Consider the following 17,858-nt stretch of genomic DNA (forward strand, 5'->3'; position numbering starts at 1 on the left):
GTGGCTTGTTACATAGCACGATCCACCTGCCCATGGGGGTGGGTGTCTATTGATGTCTTTCCAAAGAGTGTATTTTTTAGCAGGAAGAGTGTTTCTATGAGTGTTCGGAATTAACGTAATCGTAGAATATGTATTTGTAATGGAAGGTTATCTTATTTATCCAAATATTGCACATGGCACAATTTAGTTAATCATTAAAGTGATGAATATAATTAAAAGGGGAAGCAGAAATTCTTAGAGTAAAAGCAACATCAGTTTCATGTTAACAACTGACGTGGATACTTACAAACGATACAAAAAGCGTGCGTGCGTAAGGAACCACCATAAATAAAAGTGAAATTGAATACTTTCAAGTAGAAGCAGACGTAATTAGAACGTGCAATATAATGAATAGATCGCTGGTCGCTGAGAGGAGAAAGTTTATTAGTAATGGAAAAAAAAGCGGGATTCTAAGTCTGATTGTAGTTAATCATAATTATTTACCAATGCCATAGTAGGTCTGCATATGCCTTATGAAAATGACATTTGCATCCATAGCCCTATGCGGCCTGAAGAATGACCTCCTGAATTGGATTCTATTCGCTGACAAAAGGAACTTTTTCTTGATAGGCTTAGCCTAGCTATCTCTGATTGGCTAATGGTGGAGACAGACTGCTGCCCAGTCTCCAAAAGTTAAATAAGGCTAAAGTAGTAGCACCAGTACTATTAATATTAATAATACGTCTTTATCACTTGAGGGTTGCAAACTTGTTTTATTTTCATCAGATGTGGACGTGACAAATTCATTGCAATTATCCTTTTAAATAACAGTTATTTGCCAGTACTGTCAACGTTTTCATTATAAATACCTCAAAATACAAAATTACGTCGTGAAAGTCTCTTTTATTTGTTTCATCTACTATGTCATGTTTACGAAATAGCTTTCTATAAAAATATTCACATATCAGTAATTATTTTTTTTCAGAAATGAGAAAATAAAAATCATTTGTAGCCGAACTTTACTACTTGTTAATACATTTTGTTTCTTGCAGTAAAAATTTACTTTAAAATAACTTTATATATATATATATATATATAACAAAGCGATGACGAGAGTAGAACCATCGATAAGGTGTGCTGTGCGCTCCTGTAACCTAATACAATGAGGAACAAATTCCAGCTATAACGATTTTGTCAACACTATAGCTGTCGGGATTTTGTTTCAGTTATCCAATCAGCAAAGTACGCAACTTTCGTATAAACATCCGGAAAACCAGGTTTGGCACAACCAGAACCAAACGAAGTTATTCCAGCAAGATACCATCTTCCATCTGACATCTGACATTGAAGTGGTCCACCGGAATCCCCCTGAAAAAAAAATCAAAACATAAGAAAGCTTCTATAACTGCAGAAAAACGTAATATAATATATATATATATATCTTATTCCTTTCCTCCTCTTTTACCTTGCGGTGTCGAGGATACTTTATTCATTTAACCGCAACTGTATCTCGAGGATAAGGTGGTTAGCCCTATGCCTCCCACTGTGTCCTATGTCTGTAGAAGCATTGAGTTCTCAAGGCCGGTTTACCTGTTCTGAGGGAAGAAAAACCCCAGTTTCGGGGTACAAAAACTCCCTACATCCGTATGAGACTAGCTAATTCACCTTTAGTGGAATGAGACCAAATAAAAGTTCCTGACGTTAGTGACGGGAATCGAACCTAAGTCTTTCTGACCAAAGGGCTTCGTCTATACTGACTGGGCTACAGAGGCTTATTCTTGAACTTAATTTTTTTTTTAATGAAATATAGTTTTAAATGTAACAGATTTGTTGCAATCAAGATGGATCAGAAATTTCCGAGTGTATGTCCTTATCGCTCATAATTAAGGTCTGACCAGTAGTAAGACTGCTTCATTACCATATACAGCTTTAGCCAACACAGCTCATTAGGGAGAAATGCTGATTTCAATGAACTGAGGTTTCTATGGTGTGAAATGTCTATTATTATTTAGCAGGCAGAAAACCACGCATAATCATGAACATACTCGGATTAAAATTACAAAATGAGAAAAAAACGCTAGACCACTCAAAGAAAGTCGTTCTGAGTTCGAATTTAGTCGCAAAGTAGAGGCACTTTTTATAATCCTTTCTTCAATCCAGAGTTCGTCGATCTCGGAAATAAGCAAGCGAGTTTTCTATCCCGAAAGCTTGGTTATTTAGTCACGTAACACTCCTGAAAATCGTCCGTAGAAGTCTAACTATTTCAGATAATATACTGCGTTAGGGTTAGGGAGACCACGAGATGGCGCACTTGTTTGTTTATCTCCATCGGATGCCATTTATAATTAGTGAGAGTCTTGGGCCAGCTAACTCTGATCGGCTACTTGTGGAGATTGAAGTGCCGACTTATTCTCCAAAAGTTAGAGCTAAAAGGACCTGGCCTACTCCCTATATGGAATAAAAAGCGTTAGCGTATTTTTATTTGTTTATTAATGATAAGGAAATTTTTATTTTAACAGGGAGATTTCTAAATTAACTACTGTCATACAGCGAATGAACTTAAATTAGTTGAATATACTGTCCATCGAATGAGGATTACACAGGACTTTTTATTAGCCATTGCAATTTAAAACTTGTATTGACTTGTTTTGCTTAACCAGCTGATGGCTTCTTCAGGGTTTATAAAAATTCATCTGCCATCCGGGAAGATTGAAGATCACCGTTGGAAAACTTGAAATATGATCTAATAATAGTTGAGGTATGGTGGACCAAACCAACATTGTTTCTTTTTTGTTGTTGTTGTTGTTGTTCTCAACAGCTCCAACATGTTCTTTCTCGCACGAAAACTATGGCTTGCCTACCCTATGTAGGCCAAGCCACATGAGCACGGTACACATACCGGCCACCGACTTTGAAACTTTGAAGAAATCAGTGGTTTCCATGTACGCATGCGACTTCCAATACCGATCCTCTTCAATTCCCTGCGCATATTCGGTGAGATATGGATCGCGAACAGCCTTTATTAAATGCTTTGGTCAATTGCTGCATACAAGAAATTCTGTTTCTCCATACAAGTCTTCTCAGAAGACGACGATCTCGTTTTCGATAAACTGTCTAAGGATCACAGTTACGCCTCTTAGTCAAACAGTGTGGATTATTTTTACATTGCTTAAACACCTGGGATATCTCACGTTTTGAGAAACCAGTCAGCTCTGCTGTTTTCAAAATCGTGGTTCCAGCCCAACGGACACACACAATAAGCCCTTAATCGAACTCCGAAAAATCCTTTGTTTTTTCCTATTCGATCAATACCATTGACGATTACTGACCAGCAGCATTCTTAAACAGTTGCCCAGAACACGTGTGACGCATGTGACCAAGTATTTTACATATACGCTGCGTAAGCGAAGTTGACGTACATCTACATAAAGGTTTCTAATTCAGTAGCCAGTATGTCTATTATCATATAGACTTGGGTGTTTGTAAAAGAGGGTGCTGTCCATACATTAACAATCTATCCATCAGGATTACTGCTCTCTTCGAGGATCGTAACATCAGGGTGACTTTCACAGTGATTCAAATTCTTGGCCTTTTCAAATATCCTAAAAAGAGCACACACACACACACACACACACACACACACACACACACACACACACACACACACACACACACACACACACACACACACACACACACACACACACACACACACACACACACACACATACCCCTTTGACAAGCACCTGTAAGTCTATAGAATACCGTGCTCACGTGGCTTGGTCTATATATGCAAACAAGTGGTAGATTTGATCCGAGAAGGAAGGAAGATGTAGAACACAAAAGGAAAAAAAAATTTGGTCTGGCTTATCATATTTCTCTTGCTCCTCTGATGCCTATGAAATTATTCATAACGTGGTTTCAGCTATCAGTGAATGGAGATCAGCTATTTTCCATTTTCCAAAAAGTTACGACTAAAAGTACTGAGATTGCTCCAATTAGGAATGAAATATTGTGTGGACAGTGTTGGTCTCCCGCGATGAGTCTACTGACTCCATAGAGATGCTCCTATACTACTAATACTCAGTGGCCGTTCGTGGCTTGAAATCGTGTGAGTGCTGCAACTTTCCATGAAAAAATATTGTTTATTATCGACAAAATTATACAGTTTGATATAATTCAAAATTATTTAAAAATAAAATCCATTATCATAACCCCAATAATGTTCTAAAATAAAAACTACAACAAATGTCATGTCTTTAATTGTAATGTCCAAGTATTTAAAGAGACGCAGTAAACCCGATAAGCGCTATGATCACTCTACTACTTCAAACTGCATATAAACAACAGTGGAACTGCGCGACGCACAGTGCCGCATTACGCTAATAGCTCTCATCTTACTATGACGTGCATATGCTTGCACGAGTAGCAATGTGACACTGTAGTAACAGGGGCGCGCCGACCATATGTGCAATGTGTGCGACGCACACAGGCGCCAGGATAGTAAAGGCGCCAAAGAGGAGGCAATAATTAAAAAAAAAACGTTTTTTAAAGTGATTTTTTCATTGGAGTGGGGGAGGATAGGGGCGCCAACTAAAGTTTTGCACACAGGCGCCGGACACTACTGACGCGCCCCTGTGTAGTAAACACAGTGCTGCTACAAGATGGATTTTTATTATTTTGTACACAAAATAAGAGAATTGTTGATGATAAAATTAAATATTACAAGCAAATATAAATAAATTAATAAATATATTTATATATCGAGAAAAATTGGGGGCGCTGCAGTTCTGCAGTGCCTATGCACGAGCCACCCCTGCTAATACTACTATTACGAATAATAATTTGAAATTAACCTTTTAATTGCTAAATTATCCATTTTAGCCTTACATTAGATTCTTACCTGACACGTTCCTTTACCTCCGAGAATTGTCCCTGCACAAAGATGCCAAGGTCGAATGGCAATTTTATGGACTGCAAAGTAAGGAGCGTGACATAAAATGTTATCCATAACTTCAATTTCTACCTCTTGTAAGATATCAGAAGCCTTCTTGTCTAGTCAAAAATTCAATAAACAATGTTTTAAATATCTTTAAAATCAGCATTGTGTCAATTCAAGATGATTACTTCTGTCTTAAATTTAAACGAACTAACTTTTGAATGTAACTGCAGTCATTCCTAAAAAACAAAGTTGAAAGGTGATAATAATTAAAATATGGAGCTAATAAAAGTCTTAACCATATTTAAATTACTATATTTCTATATACTATTGATGGTGGTTGTGGGCGGTAGATGGTGTTGTGGGTTGATGATAGTGGTGTCTTGGTAGAAGAGAGAAGTAAACTTGTTGAGTAGTGGTAGGAGTGGTGTGTCCTCCCACCATGAGTGCAAGGACTTCTTGGGTGTATCAGGTAATAATAATAATAAATATATACAAACCTAACCTTTCATAACTTCTTTTCAAGGGTTAAGAAATATGCAGGTTTACCAAAGATATTCAATAATTTAAAAAAATCGACTGTAGAACTCATATAGATATTAATTCAAGTGTTTCGAGCCACAAGATGCGGCAGTAGTTTGCCGTGATCTTTTTGTCTGTCTGTCTCTCTCTCTCTCTCTCTCTCTCTCTCTCTCTCTCTCTCTCTCTCTCTCTCTCTCTCTCTCTCTCTCTCTCTCTCTCTCTCCCTTCAAAACTTTCCATTCCTGAGCTAACCATCAGTAATACTTGAAGAACTGAGAAGAAATGCAAATCTGTTATCAAAATATTAGTTAGATCTGAGCTCTGTCTGTTCCTTTCGAAAAATAATAATAATAAAAAAAATAAAACCAGACGATTTTTTTATTTGTTGTTTTGTAAATAATTACAAGATATAATTTCCTAATATTTTAAAATTCGCGCTTTCTTAATGTTTACTAATAGCTTCCACGAAAATTTCAGGATACGTTCGTTGTCTGTTTGTTGAGGTAATAACGATCATGAGCCATGTTCACCATGTTGACATCTTACATCTTACGTGCAGTGCTAATTTCGGATACTATCGCACGCAAATATTCGGGGCGTGTCTGCACATAAGTCTGGTAATAAAAGGTATGATGTGCTGTATGTACTCGACATCAGGATGCCACGTTCAGCTGAACTCACAGTCTTCCAACGTGCGTTGGTAGTTGGGTTTCACATCAGTGGTATTTCTGTCCTTAACATTGCTACTATTTCGTGCCCGATATCCACTGCTGCTTATTTCATTCGTAGATGGAAAGTTGAGTGTGCTACCAGAGCAGGAAAATGCCCTGGGAATCCATCCACACTCACTGATCAAGATCGGCGAGCTCTGTCTCGGAATGTTCGCGCATCTCGCACGTCATCAGCGGTGGACCTTGCAGTCAACCTGGAAAATGCTGCAGGGACATCTGTCAGCACCAGAACTGTCAGCAGAGAGTTGCATATCTTAGGTTACCACCACGGAGCTGCTACGAACAAGCCACACATCACTCTTACAACCACAAACGAGGCTTGGACTGCTGTCTTTCACACCATTCCTGGACCAGAGATGATTGGAAAAGAGTTCTGTTGAAATACGAATCACGATTGCAAATGTTTAATCTCATAGGTGTATTTGGATCTGAAGATTAATTGCGTAACGGTTTTGGCATCATTCCAACTGTCTCGTTTGGTGGAGGCCAGTGAAGGTATGCGGGTGTTTCAGTTGGATGGAATTGGTCCACTGGTGGACGTGCCTAAAACCATGACTAGTGATGGCTACCTAGACATCTGGATAACTTCATGCTTCGATGCTATGAAAGTACTTTGGCAATGACCGTTGCACGTTTCCTACAACAGTGCTCCATGCCATACTGTACTGCATATCTGAGACTGGTTTCCATGAAACAACGTTGAAGTGTTGGACTGGGAAACTCGCAGTCCAGACTTTAATACCATCAAACATCTTTGGGATGAATCAGAATGCAGAATTCGCTCCAGACCACAGCGGCCTTCACCAGCATCAGCAAAGGGGATTGCTTTGCACGAGGAATGGAAGACAATTCTGTTGTGATGTATCAGAAATTGGTTGAAAGCATGTCCGAAAGGTGGTTGCTGTCATTCAGACCAAAGGTGATTCCACTTGACACTAGGAAAGTAATTAAAACGCGATTATTTTGACCACAACTAGATCCAAGTGGAACTGGCGCGTGCATCCTCTGCGCTTGGTCACTTGAAGTCAGACTTAAGTTCAAGTCTAGTCGCTGACTGGAGGAACTTTTTCTAAGCCTTTCTTTGACCGATTCCCGAGTTAGTCGATCTCTGGCACAGGCAAACAGGTTTTTTTTCCCGGAAACTCAAGAAAATCGACCGTAGTACCCACATTATTTCAGACAGTAACATATCTTGTTCGGGTTAGGTACCTAGAGATGGCAGTACTTGTTTGCCAGCCTCTTCATCTGTGGTTGCTATAATTAGTGATAGACATGGGCCAGCTATCTCTGATTGGCTACTCGTGGAGATTGAACAGCCCACTCAGTCTCCAAAAGCTAGATAGGGTATAAAGACCTCGCCTACTCCCTATAAGGGAATAAAAGGTGTTAGCTGATTTATTTTTATTTTATATGTGTATTATATCTGCTAGAGCCTGTATAGCTCAGTAGAAGTGGCGTTTGCACTCTACGGCGCCTGACCGCATGAAGAAAGGATTTGGTGGTTCAAATCTAGTTGCCGACTAGAGGAAATTTTTCTAAGCCTTTTTTCGACGGGTTCCCGAATTAGTTTGCACTCTACAGCGCTTGACTGCACAACGAAAGGCATTCAAATCTAGTCGCCTATTAGAGGAACTTTTTCTAAACCTTTTCTGGACTGGTTCCAGAGTTAGTCGATCTCTGGCACGGGCTAGCGGGTTTTTTCTCCTGGAAACTCGGGTTTTTCGTCCCGTAAACGCAAGAAAATCGGTCGTCGAATCCACCCTATTTTCAGATATTAAAAATATTGTGTTAGGGTTAGGAACCACCAGATGGCGGCACTTACTAGCCGCCTTCTTCACTGCGTGCCGATTAATTGGTGATAGCCTTGGGCCAGCTGTCTCTGATTGGCTACCAGTGGAGATTGAACTGCCCACTCAGTCTCCAAAAGTTAGATAGGGCTAAATGGCCTCGCCTACTCCCCTATACGGGAATAAAAGGCGTTAGCTGATTTTTAATTTTTTTTGTTATATCTGTTGTGTTCACCAACCAATGTGTCTGTTTTGTGAAGGGGAAAGGAAGATCCTAGTTTCTTAGTTCCGCTGAAAAGGTGCTCCACCTTCTGCTGTAAAGTCCTTATAAAGATTTTTCATGTTTCAGATGAAATTCAAATTCTGTTCTTCCAACTACGCTACAGAAGCAAGGTTTGGTTTCAGAGGAATACATTGGGACTGTTAAGTCCAAGTGGTATCATGCGAAATCGCTTTAAATTATGTTACTGCAAATATTTATTTGGAAGAAGTAAAAGATCTTGCAAATATGTGATATTTGAGTTTCACTGTGCATAATCAGAGTTTTGCATAACTCACGCAGTGGACGAGAGAGAGAGAGAGAGAGAGAGAGAGAGAGAGATCGCATGGTATTTGTAACTTACACCTGCGCTTGGACCTTAATTTGAGATCCACATACTTTTGATGGAAAATTTTTTAAAATTCACTACTGGCTTCGTGCATGGAAATACATTCTGCTCAATGACAATATTATTCCATAAAAGTTGAATTATTATTATTGTTGTTAAATTGATAACAAATCATAATCTCGTTACTATGGTGTTTTCGGAAAAAGTTACTCAAGTCACTTCGAGGATACAATTAAACTTATAATTAATCTTTCATAAATTATAACTTTCATAAATTATAACATGCGGATTATATAATAATTTCTCACTCTGATGCAAGACACCTCTCAAATCTTTTTCGGAATGGTTTTGATTATGACATAAATATAAATAGATTTATTTTAATAAAAATATTAACTCAGTCTCCAACGGTGCTAACGCACTAAAGCGTGTTAGCACCGCACTTTAGTGCATGAAGGAAGACTTGGTTTCAAATCTAGTTAGCGACTAGAGGGAAATTTTTCTAACCTTTTTTTCGACCGGTTCTCGTGTTAGTCGATCTCTGGCATGAGCAATTGGGTTTCTACTCCCGGAAACTCGAGTTTTTCGTCCCGTAATATCAAGAAAATCGACCATAGAATCCACACTCTTTTAGACATTAAATATATTGTGTTAGGGACCAAGAGATGGCAGCACCTATTGAGCGACCTTCACTTCATGTCGCTTAATTATTGGTAAACTTGGGCCAGCTATCTCTGATTGGCCACCAGTGGAGATTGAATTGCTCACTCAGTCTCCAAAAGTTATGTAGGGCTAAAACGGCCTTGCTAATTCCCTATACGGGAATAAAAGGCGTTAGCTGATTTTATTATTATTATTATTATTATTATTATTATTATTATTATTATTATTATTATTATTATTATTATTATTATTATTATTATTATTATCTACTGTTAGCAGACTGTATAGCTCAGTGGACTGGCTTTTTGCATTCCACGACGCTTGACCGCACGAAAGAAGACTTGGATTCAAGTCTAGTTGCAGACTAGAGGAACATTTCCTAAGCTTTTTTTTTGGACTGGTTCCAGAGTTAGTCGATCTGTGGCACAGGCAAGCAGGTTTTTATCTCTGAATACTAGGGTTTTTTGTCCCTGAAACCCAAGAAAATCGACTGTAGAAATCATACTATTTTCATACATTAAAATATTGTGTCAGGATTACGGTTAGATGGCCGCACTGGTTAGCCATATCTTCACTGTGTGCCAATTAAATTAGTGATAGCCTTGGGTAAGTTTCTCTGGTTGGCTACTAGTGGAGATTGAACTGCCCACTCAGTCTCCAAAGGTTAGATTGGGCTAAAACGACATCTCCTACTCCCTGCACGGTAATAAAAGGCATTATTATTATTATTATTATTATTATTATTATTATTATTATTATTATTATTATTATTATTATTATTATTATTATTATTATTATGTGCTTTCAAAAAATGAAGGAAGAAACTTAAACTGCTATTCTCACTTCTTGGTTTAGTTTCTTGTAATATTTTATTGCAACGCCACATATTTTAAAATATGTGGCATTGCAATAAAATATGAAGATAAACGATTTTGGACAGGTCCATAAAACACATAAAACTATTTTTAAAAATTTAGAATTCTCTTTCACAAACTTTTACAGAATAATTAATTCACCTCAAAAATGAAGTAAAAATTCCATAAGAAATATGCTGTTTTAACATTTATTTTTGTATTTTTAATTTTTAACTTAGTTCGATCTTTAATTTATTATACTTCATCTTCTCTCTTGCTGATCCTCTAAGGTTCATGCTGCAAGTAACAATTTTTTAAATTCTTTTCTGATTTGCACTCTTTCTGTCCATTCTAATCCCAGATTCCCATCTCAGCTAAGTTTTTATGAATATCATTCTCTTAAATGCCTTGATCGTCTTGTAGGTCGCTTTCCATCACTCCGCAAATTTGAACGCTGGTTTAGCAATACTCCACCATTTATTCTTCCAACATGTCCAAGCCACTTCAATTGGCAAGCTCTGATTTCATCAGTACACTTTACCCATTATTCTGTGTAGTTCAGCGTAAGTGGTGCGTGCCTTCACAGCACTAGACCACCAAAGAATGGTGACCAAGTTCAATTCTAGTCGTCGACTAGAGGAAGTGTTTCAATACCTTTTTTTTCGATCGAGTCCTGAGTTAATCAATCTCTGGCATGGACAAGGGAATTTTTGTTGTAGTAAAAACATCAGTGTTTTTCGTCCTGTAAACTCATGAAAATCGACCCTAAACCAAGCTATATTAGGCAATAAATATAGTATTAGGATTAGGGACCACAAAATGACTGCACTTGTCAGCCACCTCTCTTCACTGGATGCCGTGTATAATTAGTGATAGTCTTGTACCTGCGATCTCTGATTGGCTACTGGTGGAGATGGAATTTTTCCCTCACTTTTCAAAAGTTAGAACTAAACACGCCCTCGCCTTCCCTGTAGGGGGGAATAACTTTATGGATAAAGTTAGCGGACTTTATCCATAGAACAGTTAAATCATCTTCATTGTTCTTAAGAACAATAATAATCATTTATTTTCCTCCTGTTGCATCGCTATATAATTTTTATGTGAATCTCGCTCAAAAAGACTATAAACCTAGACCTCAGTAATAGTGTAGTGGATACGCTAAGGGAAGATGATATTGAAACCCTGTTCTAGTGACTGAACATAGTGCATTTTCAACTCACTATCAAAAAACATGCACAAATAAATAAACTCCTCCATGACTTTTTATTTCACATAGAGAGTAAATAGCAGTTCTTAGCCTTAATATCTTGAAAATCAGTTTACAGTCATACTCCACCTTCATCATTGCTAGAAGATTGGTTTGTATCTAGTGTACCTATGCGAAAGCAAGAAGAATACAGCAGGCAATTGCTGCCGTCTCGTGTTCCAAATCATATCTAATATTATTGTGTGAATATCGTGAGAGGGAATTCCGTGGTCTATTTCTGTGAGTTGTGCTGGTAAAATCTCGAGTTTCTTTTAGATTGAAAAAAATGATACTTATGTTTGCAACAGATTGATTTCGAACTTATTAAAAGGGTCAACCAAATGTTATCCTAGTCGTTAACTTCCTTGACGCATATCCTTTCATGGTACTGCTCTAAGCAATTTGCTAAGTAACTCATAGTTCCCGGCTTAGTAAGTAAAAATCAAACTTGTCTTTACTGAAGTTTTCACATGCTTAGCCTCCTCTCAGATCAAATCTGAATGATCGCTCTCGCCGATTGGCGGCAATATATCCATCTTAATTATACATAAATCCTCAGATGTAATCACAAGGTCCAGCACTCTCGATTCCCTTGTATCCTCCACTAAATGCTGCTTTAGATAATTATTCCTAAGAAGCTGGTTGGCTGCTGTTATAGTGGCCTATAGCAGCAGCCAACCAAATACTTTGTCATGTTAGTTTGTATCTCACAGTCTGAAATATATATATATATATATATATATATAAAATTTTTATGAAATAAAGGATTTTGTTTTACATTTTAGATCCTTTATTGTCGCTAAACTATGATTAATTTATATACGAGCCCTTAGATAACGAAATCATCTTGATATTAATAGCCAATTATTAAGCAAATAATCGTAAATTACAAAGGGAGTAGAGGGCGTTATGTTTTGTTTCTAATGTTGATTAGAAGATAGGCAGCAGTATAGAAATGTTGGCGGTGTATTTAAGGTAAAGTGAAACTGTTATCCCCTCACAGAAATTCATGTATAGATTCTTCAGTTTTCAATATTATCATTCTATATGGAAATTAATTTCTGAAAATTTTCAAATATTTAATCCGGAAAAAAAAAAAAATACGAGGACAAAAATTTAATGCAAAATTGCCTTAAACGAACATTATACCGCTGTGCAAATATACAAACGGCAGTTATGTTTATATTGAGATTATACATACCAAAATCGACTTTACCCCATCCGGTAGCAGTGCAAGTCATTCCCTGGAATTCCATTTCAGAATCTGGCAGGCAGATGGGCTCAACCCGATCGTTAAGTTCAGCAGGTGTCGACAGCCGCATGAGGGCGATGTCCTTGTCATAACCGTAGTACCAAGGGTTGTAATAAACATGCGACACGGTAAATGTTTTCTCGTGACCTTCCGTTCGCTTCAGGTTATGTTCTCCCATCCGTACTTTCCAGAAGACAGGCTGGGGAAGGGTGAAAAGCGGACTGAAAGTAAAATAAATAGAACAGCGGTCAATAACGCGACCCAGAGAGTCATGCCATCCATATAAGCAAGTAGTAATTGCCATAAGAAGTGATTATTAGCGACTTCTAGTTTATCGGGTTCTCTGTAAGATTAATATGTTATGCGATAAACATCTAGATGTCAGACAGTGAAGTTTCTGCAAATAATAACTGCTAGCTCTTTTCCCTTTTTTTAAATACGTGATATGATATACACCTGGTTGTCAGATAAAGTGATTTTCAAATAGTAATTGCAGACTTCCTGTCTTTCTTTCCCCCCCCCCCCCACCTGTTTTTTTTTGTGCTTTTTTTTAAGCAACAGAAAGGGTGAAATTTACTATCGTTAGTCGAGTTCATCTTTCGAAACATATTTATTAATCCTTATTACATATAATTAAAAGTATGGTTTGCTTTATGGTACAGAGTATTATTAAAACGTTAATATTATTTTAATGTAATCATTTTTACTGTGTTAACAGTTAATTTGCAATGTAATTTTACTATAAATAAAATGCATACATGGACTCATTTGGCCTACATGTAATTGGGAAACGTGAAATTCTGTAATAACAAAAAAAAAGAGCAAAACTTACAGGGTGATTGAGCTACCCGCTCCTCAATTCTGAATTAGATCTGATTAATGTGATGAGCCTGTCTTTTGCACGCAGTACAAGGTGAAGTTCTTACAGGAGGGTTGGGTCTACTTCTCGCATGGTGACCCAGTCCATCTTGGGAGAGTGTATATATATACTTGGATGAATGAATGTATGAAGGAATTCGAATCCGCAACCTCTTGGCTGGAGAGCGGATACGCTAACCACTCGGCCAACCAGGCTGGCCTGACTGATGTAAAATTTTTAATTTATATAGAAAAAAAAAAGTAGTCAAAGAGACATACATGATTGTGTCGTTTTAGAAGATATGCGAATTCAGCTCACGAAAGGTTTACAAAAGTACGTGGGGTAGGCTAAGGGTTAGATAATCCGGGAACCGTGCTCTAGAAACCAAACATGAATCTTTTTCATGCCATTTGAACATGCCTAGTACGCAGGGTGGTAGTGGTCTCATACTGGGCGATGAAATTCGTATCCCGCCTAAAGACATTCGCGAACTTTTATCATTTAGTAAGCTTCGAACCTACTTACTGGTTTGAGAGCAAATAAGTTAACCACTTAGAGCCTTCGTAGCTCAGTTGGTATAGACGAGCCCTTTGGCTGGACAAACCGAGGTTCGAATCGCATGAAGTGAGAAACGTTTATCTGGTTTTTTCAATGAAATAGTGAGTTAGCCAGTCTCATACGGTGATAGAGTTTTTTTTTTCCTCCCGGAAACTCGGGTTTTTCATCCCTAAGACCAAGCAAACCGGTCTCGTGACCATATGCTCTGCACTCAAAAGTGATTTTCCTACGGGATACAGCAGGGAAGTGACGTGTCAGCTGTATTAAATCAATAGCTCTACCCATCCTAAGGGACGGATGGGTTGAAGAAGAAGAAAAAGAAGCTAACCCACTCGACCAAACACACTGCGTAATTAACGAAAAGAAAATTGTGGAGATTTTCTTTCCGGTCATGAATTCTGCATGGAAAATCTATGAAAGCTATTTCCCTCTGATCAATATTTAAATGCTTGTACGTAGGCTAATTTCAGTGCAGCATTCGTTTGCAGACCTGATTGGTCGAGTTGGTAGCATATCCGATCAATAGGTCGTGTGGGTTCGAATATTATTGTGGGCATGGATGTGTGTAAAAATCTTGCTGCGGACGAGCTTGTATAGTTCTTTGAATTTATAAAGCTTTATTATTATTATTTTTATTTTAAGTTTGTACGTTCAAGCAACTTAGCACATGAAAACAAAAATGGCTAATTTAGATTACTGTAAACAAAATAAGCCGAGTTCGTTATCTGATTGCTCGTTCTATTTCGAAATAGAACGAGTAATCCATCGGCAGAATTATTGCTGGGAGTACTCGCTAGCATTTAATAAATGAAATGGTTATTAATTATTGAGTAAAATTTATATTATTCCATTTTCTAAGTTTATTTCGTTTTAAAGACTCGTAAAATTAAAGAAAATTATTCAAAAAAAATTAGGTCTTAACGTCAACCTTCAGTTGAAAGCAAAGAATCGGTTGTTATGCAGGCTGCATGTTTGATTTTGGTGAAATTTTACAAAGTACTCTTACTTCAAATTATTGAATTTATATTTTAAATGGAAGATTCAGTAAGAAAATGATTGAAAGCTGACTGTACAGTAGATATGTATTTTTTAGAAAAGTATTTACTAATTTTTCTGAATATATAGTTTTACGGTATTTATGAAATGCATATCCATTATACTTTTAAAATGAACATAAAAGTATTGATTAATTTCTTCAATAAATATTACTTGGTAATGAATACAAATCTCAACATTGCGCTCCTTTCGTATCCAATTAAAATTAATTCATCACGACAATTCTACGATATAAGATACAATTATTATTAAAATTAAAATATTAAACATCTGAAAACAATTATCATTAACCTCCTTACTTGATTAGTATTTCAGTGTAACTTCATGTGGTGGCAACAGGCGGAAACGGTTATGCTAAGCACCCAATTCTGATGCATTCATTATGATGTTACAAAACGCAGCGACAAATGCATCAAAGTAGATAATAATACAATAAATAATCCACAATTAAGTAATTTAACTTCTGCTGCACGAGAGGTTGCTAAACCTGTAGTGTGTCAATGTCATGCGTGGACAAGTGGTTAAGGAGAAAGAAAGAACTCATTGATTTTTTTAATTAATTAATTAATTAATTAATTAATTAATTAATTTTTAATAACTGTAGGTTGTTAAATGTGGGGGAGTTGGACGTGGGTGTTGGAGTGGGTGTTGGACAAGCGGGTATTGGACATGGGGCTCCGAACTCGAACGCTAGGAGGAAAAAAATATCGGGGCCAAATATTCTTTGATTTAAGCTTGCCTAATCCACAAAAAATGAACCACGTGGAAAAATTAAAACAGATCTATAAGGACGATGTAGATATTGCGCATTTTGATGATGAATTGGAACAATTTCTACTATTTTTAAAAGAAGATGAAGACAAATTCAATACTGTCACACAAGTATACCAGACTGCAAGAAAAATGTCCACTTTTTCAAATATAAAAATGATTAATTTTTTTTTTTTTTTACTATTCCTATTTCCAATCTATCGGAAGAAAGATGTTTTTTTTTTGTCTTAAAAGACAAAAAAAAAATCTTTTAAAAAACATGTCTAAGAAGTACGATGCCAGAAGAAAGGTTAAGCAATATGGCGCTATTGTATATGATGGAACAAAAATATTAAATAACATCGATACTTCGAAAATAATTGATGAATTTGCTAGAGGAAAAAAATTATTTAATTTTTTACTCCAATTTAAATATATTTCTTTCTTTTTTTCTTAAAATATTTTATTATTTTGTTGTAATTTTCCTTTTTATATTTTTTTTTATATATTTTAAGCCGGATGTTATTATAAAGAAAAATTTATTGCATGCTCTGAAATAAAAATATTAAATCAAACACATTAATTACACACATTATATTAAAACAAATTAAACATATTATACGTGTTTAATTTTTTGTTATAGTGAATCCCAAGTTCTCTTTGTAGCATGTACATACATAAACACTTTTAGGGACCCCGTAAATTTTACCGCCAGGGGTCATCAGCCAGCTTAATCCGCTCCTGCCGAAGTGGCTTGAAACAATGTCATGTTTGGTTTCGAGAACAGGATCCCGGATAACCTTACTTCACCCACGATACTAAATGTATCGTGGGTGTACGATGAGTTTACACCCTTTCGTGGGCGTGATTCATATACGAAAAAAAGTGGCCATTATAAGGTTACTGCTGAGTGACTTATGCATAAATAGGGTCCATTCTTCCATACCCGATCGCATAAAAATATTATTAAATACCGAGAGAGAAGGAGGTAGGGTGTAATTTAGAAGCTATTACTTTGCTGACATTTTTATTAGTGGTATTGACGTTGCCGATGTTATGATATTGAAATTTCGCCGGAAAATTACATTCTCAAATAATTAAAGAGGTGTTTGTGTATCCTTGTGGTAATAGTTCCTTGTTCATATCATTAAACCATCAGAAGAATGACTATTATAGGTGCGATTCTGAGTAGATGAACGTTTTTTACAATTTCTTTCTCTCTCTCTCTCTCTCGGAAAATCCGATTTTTAAACGGAATTTTGGGATTAATCTCGCATTTCAGAAAAATATACTCTAAAACTAACAACATTTCTTACAATAAGTGCCGTAACGAGGGCGTGGCGAAAGAGGCTCCCGCCACGGGCGCAACTAGGTTTTGGGCGCCAAACGAAAAAAAAATAATAATAAATATAAATATAAAAGTCCGCTATTTTATATTGTATTTTTAAATTTCGGCAATACGCCACTTTAGACACACAAATTCTGCAACTCATTTTGATGGGGTTAATAGTAAGTATTTAACATATTGCATTTAGTAAAATTTAACTTGTCGCATTTAAATTTTTCAAAATTTTGTCATTTTTGGGTTAGGGGAACGCAAGTTAGACACTTGCGTTGAGTTAGGGGGGGCGCAAGTTATAAACTTGCCACAGGCGGTTCATATCGTTACTGTACTGCCAAAAATAAGATATCGGTCAGAAGTTAGGAATATGAGATACAAGCAGTTGCCCCCCCCCCCAAACCCGAAGTACCCAAATCGTCGGTAGCCATAAAACAAACTCAACTACCGGTGACAACTAAGGATAAAGACCAGTTTCCTGCCGATTTCCAAAAGTTATAACTACTAAAGTGTTCTGCCTACACCATTTGAATAATTAACAGTATTTGAGGATTTATTTTCATTATTTACGTTTTATAAATAAAAATAATTCAGTCTCATAGCACTTCTAACTTGCAGTTGACATTCTGCTCTCTCACTACCTGACTGATTCTTTTTCCTGACGTGTTCACTTAATTTTTAATGAACTAGATGAAATAGTGAACGAACAGCTGGT

At 36.8% G+C, this 17,858-nt stretch overlaps 1 protein-coding gene across 1 annotated transcript in view; it reads right to left on the reverse strand.

Annotated features, from left to right (window-relative positions):
• Window positions 1-748: 748 nt before the first annotated feature.
• LOC150093164 (trypsin-2-like) overlaps window positions 749-17,858 on the reverse strand; it is a 39,264-nt gene continuing 22,154 nt past the window's right edge. The window contains exons 4-6 of the mRNA XM_090414166.1: window positions 12,531-12,802; window positions 4,883-5,034; window positions 749-1,347 (exon numbers count right to left, since the gene is read on the reverse strand). Coding sequence (XP_090270292.1) covers window positions 1,180-1,347; window positions 4,883-5,034; window positions 12,531-12,802 — 592 coding nt within the window. The 3' untranslated portion in view covers window positions 749-1,179. The remainder of the gene's footprint in view (window positions 1,348-4,882; window positions 5,035-12,530; window positions 12,803-17,858) is intronic.

Source organism: Typopeltis vanoorti, chromosome 24, assembly GCF_054136105.1.
Source record: "Typopeltis vanoorti isolate ZY-2024b chromosome 24, IOZ_Tvanoo_1.0, whole genome shotgun sequence".
In the NCBI taxonomy this organism is placed as follows: domain Eukaryota; kingdom Metazoa; phylum Arthropoda; class Arachnida; order Uropygi; family Thelyphonidae; genus Typopeltis; species Typopeltis vanoorti.